The sequence below is a fragment of the Trichomycterus rosablanca genome, chromosome 1 (assembly GCF_030014385.1).
Source record: "Trichomycterus rosablanca isolate fTriRos1 chromosome 1, fTriRos1.hap1, whole genome shotgun sequence".
Classification (NCBI taxonomy): Eukaryota; Metazoa; Chordata; class Actinopteri; order Siluriformes; family Trichomycteridae; genus Trichomycterus; species Trichomycterus rosablanca.
The window spans coordinates 50,440,043-50,454,794 of record NC_085988.1 but is presented as its reverse complement, the minus strand read 5'-3'; the positions used below and the strand labels follow the sequence as shown (position 1 = coordinate 50,454,794).

General features: G+C 38.0%; 1 protein-coding gene and 1 long non-coding RNA gene across 3 annotated transcripts; one reads left to right on the top strand and one right to left on the bottom strand.

The window, feature by feature from the left end:
• Positions 1–2,057: 2,057 nt before the first annotated feature.
• echdc3 (enoyl CoA hydratase domain containing 3) lies at positions 2,058–9,282 on the bottom strand. Its single transcript, XM_063004811.1, has 5 exons — positions 9,161–9,282; positions 6,525–6,646; positions 6,306–6,403; positions 3,201–3,401; positions 2,058–3,124 (listed from the first exon to the last, which is right to left on the bottom strand). The coding sequence occupies exons 1-5, from the start codon at positions 9,280–9,282 to the stop codon at positions 2,792–2,794; spliced, it is 876 nt and encodes a 291-aa protein (XP_062860881.1). The 3' UTR covers positions 2,058–2,791.
• A 931-nt stretch (positions 9,283–10,213) lies between these two features.
• LOC134322154 (uncharacterized) lies at positions 10,214–10,694 on the top strand. Of its 2 annotated transcripts, XR_010013956.1 has the most exons (3): positions 10,214–10,281; positions 10,418–10,486; positions 10,663–10,694. It is a non-coding gene; the product is annotated as an uncharacterized LOC134322154 (long non-coding RNA). The 2 variants fall into 2 exon arrangements; XR_010013954.1 differs by lacking the exon at positions 10,663–10,694 and having other exon boundaries at positions 10,418–10,537.
• Positions 10,695–14,752: the final 4,058 nt, after the last annotated feature.

The following is a 14,752-nucleotide window of genomic DNA, read 5'->3' as shown; positions in this document are numbered from 1 at the left end:
AATTAATTTGTATTTAATTAAGGGAAATAAGTATTTGATCCCCTACCAACCAGCAAGAATTCTGACCCGCACAGACCGGTTATGTGCCCATGAGGCACACAAAATAGTCCTGTCCCTGTATAAAAGACTCCTGTCACAGAATCAGTTTCTTCCGTTCAAATCTCTCGACCACCATGGGCAAGACCAAAGAGCTATCAAAGGACATCAGGGACAAGATTGTAGACCTGCACAAGGCTGGAATGGGCTACAAGACCATCAGCAAGAAGCTTGGTGAGAAAGAGACCACTGCTGGTGCGATAATTCGAAAATGGAAGAAATACAAGATCACAGTCAATCACCCTCGCTCTGGAGCTCCATGCAAGATCTCACCTGGTGGGGTAAGAATGATTCTGAGAAAGGTGAGGTCAGCCCAGAATTACACGGGAGGAGCTTGTCAATGATCTCAAGGGAGCTGGGAGCACAGTCAACAAGAAAACCATTAGTAACAGACTTTGCCGTAATGGATTGAGATCCTGCAGTGCCCGCAAAGTCCCTTTGCTCAAGAAGGCTCATGTACAGGCCCGTCTGAAGTTTGCCAATGAACACCTGAATGATTCAGAGAAAGCTTGGGAGAATGTGATATGGTCAGATGAGACCAAAATTGAGCTCTTTGGCATCAACTCCACTCGCCGTGTTTGGAGGCAGAGAAATGCCCGGTGGGGATGGTGTTCTTGGGGTCATATCCAGCATTTCTCTGTTCCCAGCTCCCTTGAGATCATTGACAAGCTCCTCCCGTGTAATTCTGGGCTTACCTCACCTTTCTCAGAATCATTCTTACCCCACGAGGTGAGATCTTGCATGGAGCTCCAGAGCGAGGGCGATCGACTGTGATCTTGTATTTCTTCCATTTTCGAATTATCGCACCAACAGTGGTCTCTTTCTCACCAAGCTTCTTGCTGATGGTCTTGTAGCCCATTCCAGCCTTGTGCAGGTCTACAATCTTGTCCCTGACGTCCTTTGATAGCTCTTTGGTCTTGCCCATGGTGGTCGAGAGATTTGAATGGAAGAAACAGATTCTGTGACAGGAGTCTTTTATACAGGGACAGGACTAATTTGTGTGCCTCATGGGCACATAACCGGTCTGTGGGGGTCAGAATTCTTGCTGGTTGGTAGGGGATCAAATACTTATTTCCCTTAATTAAATACAAATTAATTTATAACCTTTATTTAATGTTTTTTTTTCTGGATTTTTTGTTGATATTCTGTCTCTCTGTTAAAATAAACCTTTCATAAAAATTATAGACTGTTCAAGTCTTTGTAAGGGGGTAAACTTACAAAATCAGCAGGGGATCAAATACTTATTTTCCCCACTGTAAACATATACAGGTGTACAGTACAATGAAATTCTTTTTTTTTGCATACCCCACCTGCTATGGAAGTTGGGCTCAGAGCACAGGGTCAGCCATTGTACGGCACCTCTGGAGTAGAGAGGGTTAAAGGCCTTGCTCAAGGGCCCAACAGTGGCTGCATGGCAGGGCTGGGATTCGAACTGTCAAACTTTCAATTGATAGTCTAAAGCTCTACCCACTATGCTACCACTGTCAAATTTGCTTTAGAGGGACTTTGGTGGCCTGCACAGAGCCCTGACCTCAACCCCATTGAACACTATTAGGTTGAGCCAGGCCTTCTCGTCTAATGTCTTTATTTGCTTAACATTTAGAGCAATAACTTACTTGCATTACATTTTATCACCAATTTTTTCACCAATGTTTCAAATTTAGCAAATAAAATGTACATTAAATTGTGGCCCATTATAGGTAGACCTGACTTTCCTGTAACTGCTATCCATCACAGGCTGGGCTTATGCATACCAAACAAACTCTTGCCCTCAACATGGAGGAAAACATAAAAGCCCACAAAATAATCATTTGGCGTTTTATTGTTGTATGAAAAAGCATATATAGATTTTGAAACAACAGAAATACAGTAAGTACAATGATTATTCATTCATGTTTAGGCTTTAATAATTGTTATAACCTGCATGACTCTTTCTCTCACTGACAAAGTCATCCACTGAATTTAATTGATTAAAATGATTTTTATTTTCCCTGAGCATGACATGCTTTCACTCAGAAGTCAGCCACGTTATCTTTTCAAACTTTCTGCTTATGCAAAGTCGTACATACAAGCAAGCTTAACATGCTTAACAATGTTTAAATGCACAGATTCTCTGACCTTTTTATTCTGTTTAATGCTTAAGTAATATTATTTTTTAGACCAAAAGAAAACATATGAGTAAACAATGAATAAACATGTCAATACCTTATCATACATGTAGGTGTGGATGCATCAATACAATTATCAATAATCATTACATAGGAGATAAACTGAGGGGGAAAAGTCATAGTAAGATGCAGGGTAACTGTATGAAAAGTATGGCACAATATACAACATACAATAAGATACAAAACGATACTGCCCTATGTAGGGATTGGTGTTTTGACAATAAAACCTTCATAAATGTTAAATTAGGTTGTGATTGGGTTACTGTAAAGACAATAGTGTGAGGGATTTCATAAATCACTGACAGGGACTTATATATGGTATTTTCTTGCAGATTTCATTGCACAATTTCTATTTACTGAATTAACCATAATAGAAAAAATAAAGAGAAGACTATAAATGTGCTTTAACTCTCAATATGTTCAATTTAGCAACAGTAACTGTGCATTAAAATGGCTATAGTTGAGTTCCCTTAGAGAAAGTGTTAACTCATTTGACTGGGGTGTCCAAACTTTAGCATTTTCCTAATCTAGTCATGTACCATGTCATTGCTGTGAGTCCACACAGGCCTGCGTTTCTCTATAAAAGCCTTGATGCCCTCCTGCCCATCACTCAGCGCCAGGTTGTCCACCATGACAGCGGTGGCGGTTGCGTATGCAGTATCTCGGCTTTGTGCCATCTGTTTTTGGAAGGCTGCTTTTCCCAGAGCCACCACTGGACGACTGGATTCACAGACTCGGCGAGCAATGCCCAGTGTCTCCTCCTCTAATCGGTCCTCGCTCACCACTTTACTCACCAGTCCATGTAATAAAGCCTCCTGCGCTGTGATTGGCTTGCCTGTGAATAACATCTCCATCGCAACCTGGTCCAAAGAAAACACAGCAGAGTTTAGAACACATGCCATGCCAAATTTTGAGTTCCTAAACTTACAGATTTACCTTTCTGGGCACAGCTCTTCCGATGGCCACTCCTGGAGTAGAGCAGAATAGGCCAATATTTACACCAGGGGTGGCGAAGGTTGACTTGTCTGTAGCCACAGCAATATCACAGCTAGCAACTAACTGGCATCCTGCTGCTGTGGCAATGCCATTCACCATGGCAATCACAGGGACTGGAATGTCCTGAATCAGGGACATGACCTTTAACAACAGTTAGAATTCGATCACAACAGTGCTGATGGAGAAAACTAAAACCATTGTACATTTGGGTCTTTAGAGGGATTCAGTAATGAAATAAAATAAACACAAAGGTCTTGTTCATATAAAAAAAAAAATATATTATACTCAAAATCTGGTTCCTGAAAGCCTTATGAACATCTTAAAACATTTTTATTTATTTAACCTTTTATCTCGAGCACATGCACCGTCAGGATTACCCCCCCCCCGGACAATCATTACATAGCATCGCAAGCTCACACACTCTAATCCAATCGTGCTTTTGTAAGTTAAGGATGGGGGCATTGGGGGTGCCTAGGAGACATACAGAGACATTGACAGGAGGCAGTATTTAAACTCAAGCTTCTTTTTGTTTGCACCAACCACACTGCATTCTAGGCCACTGTGCTGCTTTGTCATTAATTTTTATCAACCGCTTTATCCTGGTCCGGGTCGCAGCAGGCTTGGTTCCACTGGGAGACACTGCCTTGAACAGAATGCCAATCCATTGCAGGATTTCAGCCATCCCCTCCTTAGGCATAGCCAATCATGTTTCTGTACATGCCCAGCCGGTCAACAGCACTGCTGAGATTCAAACCGTAATAGACTGCTGCACCACCTAAACGATAAGTATGGATAGGAGACTGAAATGCCAAATTGCCAAATTAAAGTCATTGCTTTTTTATTGTAACATGCAGAGTATGTGCCAAAATAAAAAGCAAAACCTTTATTACATTTTCATTTTGGCACGTATTTGGCATTTTACTACGGAAATATTGGCATTCATTCCTCTCCATAAATAGGCATATCATTTACACCTAAAGGTCAAGACTCAATCGTTAATATTTTGTAAAAACAAGAACATATTCATGCAACCAGGAGGACTTCAACTGCTGGGTCAAAAGGTATGTAGACGTCCCTCTTTATTATTTTAGTTCTGTTGGTGTAACCACACTCATTGCTAACTGGTGTATCAAATAAATGAATTTAAATAAATGATATGCTTACAACAGGAAACACCTTAACCTACTAATAAGAAAGGCTTTCCCAGTACTTTTGGCTATATATATACAGTGTATCACAAAAGTGAGTACACCCCTCACATTTCTGCAGATATTTAAGTATATCTTTTCATGGGACAACACTGACAAAATGACACTTTGACACAATGAAAAGTAGTCTGTGTGCAGCTTATATAACAGTGTAAATTTATTCTTCCCTCAAAATAACTCAATATACAGCCATTAATGTCTAAACCACCGGCAACAAAAGTGAGTACACCCCTTAGTGAAAGTTCCTGAAGTGTCAATATTTTGTGTGGCCACCATTATTTCCCAGAACTGCCTTAACTCTCCTGGGCATGGAGTTTACCAGAGCTTCACAGGTTGCCACTGGAATGCTTTTCCACTCCTCCATGACGACATCACGGAGCTGGCGGATATTCGAGACTTTGCGCTCCTCCACCTTCCGCTTGAGGATGCCCCAAAGATGTTCTATTGGGTTTAGGTCTGGAGACATGCTTGGCCAGTCCATCACCTTTACCCTCAGCCTCTTCAATAAAGCAGTGGTCGTCTTAGAGGTGTGTTTGGGGTCATTATCATGCTGGAACACTGCCCTGCGACCCAGTTTCCGGAGGGAGGGGATCATGCTCTGCTTCAGTATTTCACAGTACATATTGGAGTTCATGTGTCCCTCAATGAAATGTAACTCCCCAACACCTGCTGCACTCATGCAGCCCCAGACCATGGCATTCCCACCACCATGCTTGACTGTAGGCATGACACACTTATCTTTGTACTTCTCACCTGATTGCCACCACACATGCTTGAGACCATCTGAACCAAACAAATTAATCTTGGTCTCATCAGACCATAGGACATGGTTCCAGTAATCCATGTCCTTTGTTGACATGTCTTCAGCAACTGTTTGCGGGCTTTCTTGTGTAAAGACTTCAGAAGAGGCTTCCTTCTGGGGTGACAGCCATGCAGACCAATTTGATGTAGTGTGCGGCGTATGGTCTGAGCACTGACAGGCTGACCCCCCACCTTTTCAATCTCTGCAGCAATGCTGACAGCACTCCTGCGCCTATCTTTCAAAGACAGCAGTTGGATGTGACGCTGAGCACGTGCACTCAGCTTCTTTGGACGACCAACGCGAGGTCTGTTCTGAGTGGACCCTGCTCTTTTAAAACGCTGGATGATCTTGGCCACTGTGCTGCAGCTCAGTTTCAGGGTGTTGGCAATCTTCTTGTAGCCTTGGCCATCTTCATGTAGCGCAACAATTCGTCTTTTAAGATCCTCAGAGAGTTATTTGCCATGAGGTGCCATGTTGGAACTTTCAGTGACCAGTATGAGAGAGTGTGAGAGCTGTACTACTAAATTGAACACACCTGCTCCCTATGCACACCTGAGACCTAGTAACACTAACAAATCACATGACATTTTGGAGGGAAAATGACAAGCAGTGCTCAATTTGGACATTTAGGGGTGTAGTCTCTTAGGGGTGTACTCACTTTTGTTGCCGGTGGTTTAGACATTAATGGCTGTATTTTGAGTTATTTTGAGGGAAGAATAAATGTACACTGTTATATAAGCTGCACACAGACTACTTTTCATTGTGTCAAATTTTCATTTTGTCAGTGTTGTCCCATGAAAAGATATACTTAAATATCTGCAGAAATGTGAGGGCTGTACTCACTTTTGTGATACACTGTATATATATATATATATATATATATATATATATATCCCAGAGGAACACAGAAATATTACCAAAGTTACAAAAAGCAGTGCTATACAGTCCCACTGCTGAGCAAAAAGGACAGTGGACACCTTTAAATTATTCCAAATAGACACTGAACTTTTAATAATAATAAAAAATGGTCCTAACCTCTGAGCAAGCCTTGAACACATTGGCATGATAGTCTCTGCCTTGTGCTGAGGTTAGCTCCTTAAGGTCATGACCTGAAGAAAACACAGGACCCTCCGCTACAAAAAAAATGCAGATGAAGACAGATACACAAGTCATACACAGAAATTCCTGGATTTTGACAAAGCAAAGGTCTGCAGTCCTAACAGTTTGCAATTTTAATGCAGAAAGATGACATGCCTGATATGATGATGACCCTCAGATCCTTGTCATCTATGTCAGCCAGGATGTTCTCTTGCAGAGAGGTTATCATTGCCAGAGACAAGGCATTCCGCTTTTTAGGGTTATTTAAAGTGATCCTCCTACAATTAGAGCATTGTGTTACAAAGTGGAACATTGAGACATTTTACCTATTGGTGATAACGTCTAGACTCTAGAGTCATGTTTACTAAACCAGAGATTCTCAAATTCAGTGTGAATTAATCTTAAATCCTTTTTATATTTAAGTTAAAGATTATGATAATCAATCTTGTTTCTCCACATCTAAAGCCCTACTCAGAAACAGAAAAGTTACTTATTGCAATCACAAACACAGTGGGCTAAACATTCTGGGGTTTAAATAATTCACATGTATTAATGAAGGAAACAATTGTATCCTTCGGGAAGGTTATGACAAGTCAAATCCACATTTTTACTAGCTCCTTCTCATGTTATAATGCCTTGTTGAGGCGAGAAGGCTTGCATGCATCAGGGAGGAGCTATGCTGCCTGGAGTTTGATCTCCTTTCAGGGTCTTGATAGAACTATATTGCAACTATATTGGGAAGCATCAATATATGATGTGTAATATATGAGTATATATCATAACAGCATTATATGATATATGTCAGAGGTTGATGATCACACAGATAACAAAACAGAGCAGTTGTAGCCTAGTGGTTAAGATACTGGACTAGTAGTTAAAAGGTTGATGGTTCAAGACCCACCAATGCCAGATTGTCACTTTTGGGCTCTTGAGCAAGGTCCTTAACCCTCAATTGCTTAGACAGTATACTGTCTGTCAAAACAACTGCTAAATGCTGAAAAATGTAAATATATATAACAGACAATTTATCAATTTATCTGACTACAGCTATCTGACAGTTACATGTAAGGCAATTACATCAACTGCACAGAAGAAGGAAATGGTAAACCACTTCTGTAATCAGAAGAAACAACAGAATGAATGATGGTATAGTGCCAAAAGACATTCCTCTGATTGCAGCTAGCATGTGATGCTGCAAGGTCAAAGTTGTCTGGATAACTGATTCCTGAGGGTGACGAGCAAAAAAAGATCATTAAAAACTGCAAAAGCCAAACCTCACCAGCAAGGATGTCAACAAGACTGTTATTTAGTACAATGCTGTGAATTCTCTACTGATGTCAATCTGATTTCATAAGCAACCATTAAAAAAACATTAAGAAACACTATTCATACAGTCAGCAGGATTTGGAATTTACTTGATGGCACTTAATAATAATAATCTTACTAATTAGTAGTTTTGATATTTCTCTATCTTTGCTAATCTAGCTATTTAAAAAAGGTAGATGACTTTGCAGTCAAGCATCAACAAAGAACGTGTTGTACTGCCTAGCATCATAAATCACGTTTCTATTGGCTCATTTCATTTCAGTTACAGTCAATGTCAGATCATTTAAAAAGTAACATAGCGCTCAGCTCAAACTCATGGTTCGAATCTCAATTTGTCTCTTTCCATACACAAAGCTGATCCGCATATGAACTCGCCTCGTGCAGGTGAAAAGATGTAGTTGGCTACAGCACACGGGACGGAGAGGGCGTGTGTTAGTCACGGCTCTCCTCTGTTAGAGTGAAGGTCAACATTAGTACAGAGGAAGCATAATGCAATCAAGTAATTTGGAGGACAATTGGGGGGATATGCAAGAAAAAAAATTACCTGGACTTCACTTTGAGAACCAACTTTTTGTCATTATAAATTCATCCCTATATTTACAGACATTTGTAAGGGATGTATGCTATATGAATTTGGAATTTCAAATGAGCTGAATAGCTGGAAACTACTGATGTATAGTATTTTAATTTAAACTGGATCAATGAATTGCTTATTCAATTCTGTTTTTTTCCCCTTTCTTTTTGTGGCTGTACGTTTTACTAACATTTGCTTTGATCCCCAGGTGGGGCAGTCCGGGTCCTTTCTGTGTGGAGTTTGCATGTTCTCCCTGTGTCCGCATGGGTTTCCTCCCACAGTCCAAAGACATGCAAGTGAGGTGAATTGAAGATACTAAATTGTCCAGGACTGTGTTTGATATAACCTTGTGAACTAAAGAACCTTGTGTAATGAGTAACTACTGTTCCTGTCATGAATGTAACCAAAGTGTAAAACATGACGTTAAAATCATAATAAACAAATAAACTAACATTTGCTAATCATTGTGTAAACCAGTGTATATCCATGTGAGTGAGCAATTTTAACTCTTTGGTAATGCTGTATGTCCACACACACGGTCATGTCACTGTAAAGACTTACTTTTTAACAACTCAGGCACCTACAGTTTGGCTTGTTTGGTCTTTTGGTTGCCTTATGTTGCATTAAAATCTTAAATATAAAAGTTATAATAGTCAGAACTGTTGTAGCATTGTGCATTTAAAAAAAACTTTCACTTCAAAGTCTAGGAATTAATAAAGAGACTCGTTCTTCAGTAGTTATTGGGACATACTGTTCTGGCTGATATGTTATAATAATACAGGAGCATTACAGTATAAAACCTAGTTACAGAAGATCATGGTGCTTGAAGGGTATCTGAATAACTCAAGTTAGTAAGTGCTAGTAAGAAACAACATTAAAGGACATTTGAGACCTTATTCCGTCCTCTTGTTTGCGGATGGTTAATGGAGAAGCAGACTGAGTGCAGAAAGTGCGCAGCAAACAATTCCTACTAACAGACAAGTTTACCAACCGGCTTAATACTATTTGAGCCATTTTTACAACTATACAACCTGCTTACACACGTTTTCAAAATAAAGGTCGTTTTCTGTCAATATTAGAATCCCGCTCCTGCCATCTAGAGGAGAAAAAGAGTTTCAACTTAAGAATGTTACAACTTAAATTTAAGTACAGTAGACCCTTGACTTACGAATTTAATTGGTTCCAAAGGGCTGTTTTCAAGTCGAAATGTTCGTTAGTTAAACCTATTTTTCCCATAAGAAATAATGTAAACAGAATTAATCCGTGCCAGACCTCCCAACCCCCCCACCTATTATCAATAGTATAGGACTCCCTGGAACAGAGAAACCATGAACCTATTTGCACTATGCATAAAATCTGGTGTGGGGTAGAGAGGTAAAATGTCCCCTTGAAACTGTGTTCTCTGGAATGATTGAGCTCTAGCAAATACTATAGGGATGTGTTTGGGAGTTGAGGATGAGGTGGGATGGTGATCATCCAACATCCTGATCTCACAAACGCTCTTGTTGCTGAATGCAATCAAATCCTCACAGCAATGCTCAAAAATCTAGTAGAACGCCATTGCTGGACAGTAGAGACAGTTACTTAAAAAAAAGCAGGACAAACTATTTTTTAATTTCCCTAATTTCAGAAGAAACAGTGACATCAATTAAAATGGTATGTTTTGTTTCTCAAGGAAGTAGATCCACCCTACTGAAAATTTTAGAGACTCTGGAGAAGAGGGAAAATTCTGCGAAGGATACTGAAATTTGTGGCCGTGGTCAGAGGCAAAAATGGCCACCTATCCACTCCTCGCCAGCTACAACCTCTGAGGATGAGGCAAGAACTGACATGGATTACCACCTAACTCTGCTTTACAATTCACTTTCAGGATGGCAGAGAAAAAGTAATGTAGTTATCTATTTGTTGTACAGGAAGAATTCTTCCCAACAAATACAGTGAGGAAGGGAAAAAAAAGAAATGTCCAGAACAATGTCAAAGTCCATCCTAATGGATTATAAAGTAAATCAAAAGGTAGGAAATACCTGCAACAGCAACAAACGATATATTAGTCTAATGATTTTGCCACTGCTACTGATTGCTTATTCACACACTCTTTGCTATATTTTGAGAGTTTATAATCTCTCTCTCTCTCTCTCTCTCTCTCTAGAGTTCTTCTGGTGTATCTGATTCTGCTGGCCCTTGTTCTCCTAGTGCCTTTGATGATTCAGGATCTCAGGTTAGCTAACACACCTAACCTCATGTCAATATTAAAAAATGTTTTCCTTTGTGTTTTGCGTCATGCATATATCTTTACATTAAATAATTACAATGGTGACAGTTTATAATTGTTTTCTACTATTTTACAATTTATGATCACTAACTTTTATCAATCTGTCTTTCTGTCTGTCCCAGGCACACAATACCAAAGTAGTGATGAAACAATTCTTAGAATTAAAAGAAATACTAATGGGGATGACGGAGAAAATTGAAAATATAGAGAAAAGGATCATTAGAGTGGAAAGCAAAGGTAATATATATATATATATATATATATATATATATATAATTTTGAGGTCAAATGTTTTTGCTACAGTTTTTCTCAGTCAATTGGACACTTCCATCCATTCAGAAGCCATATACTCAACATTTTCATGATTATTTTCATAATTCCGTAATTTTAATTATGTTTAATATTTTTAATTATACATAATATTTTGCTGCAAACATTTTCTAACAAAAGTCATAATCACTCAAAAACTGTTAATCATTAGAATTATCCAGTCTGGTAACATTGTTTTTATCCCCTTAGTACTCCCACATGAGACAGAGCAAGTGTTGCCACCGCCAGATAATAATAAAAAAATACAAACACATGAGACTGTAACTACCTTACCCACACAGGTAAAAACTAACAAATCATTGTATGTCTGTGTTTATGCAGTAATTCTGAACATGATGAAAATTACATGCTTTACATACATTTTCTGAGAATAAAATGCATTGTTACATGACTTTAGTGGTTGATGAAAGGAAGAATATGATACCATAAATTTTACTACAACCCCAAATCAGAAAAAGTTGGGACAGTATGGAAAATGCAAATAAAATTAAAATGCAGTGTTTCTTACATTTACTTTGGTATGAACCCAAGATATTTTATGTTTTATCTGCTCAACTTTATTTCATTTATTAATAAACATCAATTCCTGCATTTCAGACCTGCTACACATTCCAAAAGCAGTTGGGACGGGGCAACAAAAGACTAGTAAAGTTGTGTAATGCTACAAAAACATATTAGTTTAATTGATAAGGGGTCAGTAAGATTGGGTTTAAAAAGAGCATCCCAGAGTGACTGAGTCTTTCAGAATTAAATGGGGAGGGGTTCAGCACTCTGTGAAAGACTGTGTGGACAAAAAGTTCAACAATTCAAGAGTAACATTTCCCAACATAAAATACTTGTCTGTTTCATCATCTACAGTACATAATATCATTAAAACATTCAGAGAATCTGGAGAAATATCTATATGTAAGACAGAAGACTGAAAACCAGTATTGTCTGACTGTGATATTTGGGTCCTCAGGCAGCACTGCATTAAAAACAGACACGATTCTGTAGTGAAAATCACTGAATGGACTCAAGAACACTTTCCAAAACCTGTGAACCATTGTCTGTGAGCTTGTCACTGTATCCACAAATACAAGTTAAAACTTTACCATGCAAAAGATAAAAACAGATATTAGCAAGATACAGAAACACCACCACGTTCTCTGGGCTTGAGTTCATTTAAGACACTTTTCCACTTTGCCTCAGTCCATCTTAAATGATCTCAGGCCAAGAGAAGGTGGTGGTGTTTCTGGATCTTGCTAATATCTGTTTTCATCTTTTGCATGGTAAAGTTTTAACTGGCATTTGTGGATACAGTGCCAATCTTACAGATAATGATTTAGAAAAGGTTTATAAAGTGTTCTTTTTATTATGTACTGTAGGTGATGAAATACACAAGTTCTTTACTATTTTAATTGAGAAATGTTTTTCTTGAATTGTTGCACTATTTGCCTGTCCAGTCTTTTACAGAGTGGTGACCCCCTCCCCATCTTTAATTCTGAATGACTCAGTCACTCTGGGATGCTCTTTTTATACAAAATCATCTAATAAGATTTTTGTAGCATTACACAACTTTACTAGTCTTTTGTTGCCCGGTTCTAACTTTTTTGAAATGTGTTGCAGGTGTGAAATGCAGGAATTACATTAGGAGGTACATTAACAAGTTGATCACACAAAACATAAAATATATCTTGGGTTCATACTGTCTGCAATCAAATAAAAGTCAAAGTAAATGTAAAAAACAATGCATTTTTATTTTATTTGCATTTTCCATACTGTCACAACTTTTCTTCTGATTTTGGGTTGTAAAAGTATGTTTAGGACAGAAGTGGGTACTATGGTCTTAGAGGGCAGATTATGTCAGTTTGGTGATTTTCCTGCCCAAGCACACCTGAGTCAGTTCAGCAGGTAATGAACACGCTTATTTATGGTGTCAGAGCAGAAAAATCAGCAAACTGTGCTGGACTCTGGCCCTTGTTTCCCCACCCCAGCCATAGGATTTGTTTCACCCAGTCCTGATAAGAATCATGTACATAAGTACTATGGTCTGTCTGTCCAATATCTAGTTCTTAGGGTAACATATTTGTACATATTTCCCATCATGCACAGAAAGTGTTTGATATTTACTTCTCGGGATTATATGGTATGCAACATTTTTGGTTTGTACTTTTTCACTGCCTTAAGATGTGTAAAGGCAACATAAAAATGGCATTTTAAATTAGTTGAATGTCTAAACATTGTCATTTTTGTTAGGTTAAAATTGGACCCAAATAAAATTGGAGTATGCAAATGTAAAATGGACAGACCCAAAGAAATCAACAAAATATCTATTACTGGCTGTTTTTGGGAGAAGAAAGTTGGCGACACACACCTACACAGGGAAGTGCTTAAACGCCTTTAGGGGAAGAGAGGCCAAACCTCAGCTGGATCCAGACAAAGTGTGTGACATAATAAGTGAGTAAATTATTTTCTGGAAATACTATAGTGGAAATATTTGTTTTATATAATGCTGACAGTACAGTATGTAGCTTAAACCACAGTCTTTAGAGCATCACATGCTAAATAATCTCAGATTTCAATGCATGTAAACTGATCTTTTCATGGTGTAGAAAAACTGAATTCACCACATCATGGCCCCTTAGGAGTTACAATGCTCTGTGTTTCTTTGTTAAAATGTCTTTCTGTAGACATTATGATAGCTTGAATGTACAATACTGTGGTAGAGAGTGCAGTGACAGTCTGTTCCATTCCTGCTTTTATACAGGGTTTGTAAATTGGTCGCATCAATTTTCAAAGCTTAATTTACTTTCATTGCTACAGACCAGCTGTAAATTGTTAACCAATGACTTGTTCCCAAATGCTCTGATAAATTGGATGAGTGTATTATTGTGTGATGTTGATGGGTGGTAGAAACCACAATCATCGTTTCTTCTAACATACATTAGCAATTTTAAAAATGAGGTGTTTAAAATGAATATAAAAATAATTTGATGTTTCTTTGTTTTACAGACTACGTACATCAGGAAAAAATTTGGCACAGGTCTTAGACTAATCAAACAAGCCATTTCCCAAAAGTGTGCATTTTGTTTTCTAGCCCTTGTTGCCTTGTTGTCTGTCAATTTATTTATTTGCTTGCATCATTGTTTGTCTGTGTGTTACTTAATTATAATAAAATTGTTTAACTTACCAATTAATAATTGTTTATTTATTTAAGCAGAGAAATTTTAATGTAGAATACTCTTAAGGAAAAGGTATAATAAGACATACAGGAATTTTAATATGCATTTTTCAAATGTTTATCTGTAAATCAAATAAAATTCTTAGATAAAATCATATTAGAATATTAGGATTCCTATTTAGTGGCCAAAACATTTCTTATAGAATATCCAACAGGATATCTATAGGATGTCCAACAGGATATCTATAGGATGTCCAATAGGATTCCTACAAGATGTTTAATAGGATTCCTATAGGATGTTTAATAGGATTCCTATAAGATGTCCTATAGGATTTCTATAGGATGTTTAATAGGATTCCTATAGGATGTCCAAAAGGATTCCTATAAGATGTCCAATAGGATTCCTTTAGGATGTTTAATAGGATTCCTATAAGATGTCCAATAGGATTCCTTTAGGATGTTTAATAGGATTCCTATAATATGTCCAATAGGATTCCTATAGGATGTTTAATAGGATTCCTATAGGATGTTTAATAGGATTCCTATAGGATTGGTTCCAAAATATGATAGAAAACCAATAAGATTCCTATAGGATTTTTTCTATTAGAATCCTATAGGATATTTTGACTAGGGTTTTAATATTGAATTTTACAAAATATAAAGAAAACAGCAGAAAAACAGCATCCTCTGTCCGAATGTTCCGTCACTGTATATATATT

Bases quoted from the DNA above. Each gene is read 5' to 3' on its own strand.
- echdc3 (XM_063004811.1), bottom strand. From the start codon at position 9,282: ATGGCTCAAATAGTATTAAGCCGGTTGGTAAACTTGTCTGTTAGTAGG. The intron at 6,647-9,160 runs GTCTCAAATGTC...CTCTAATTGTAG, and splicing joins AAACAAGAGGACGGAATAAG to GAGGATCACTTTAAATAACC. The intron at 3,402-6,305 runs GTTAGGACCATT...CTGTTGTTAAAG, and splicing joins TGTTCAAGGCTTGCTCAGAG to GTCATGTCCCTGATTCAGGA.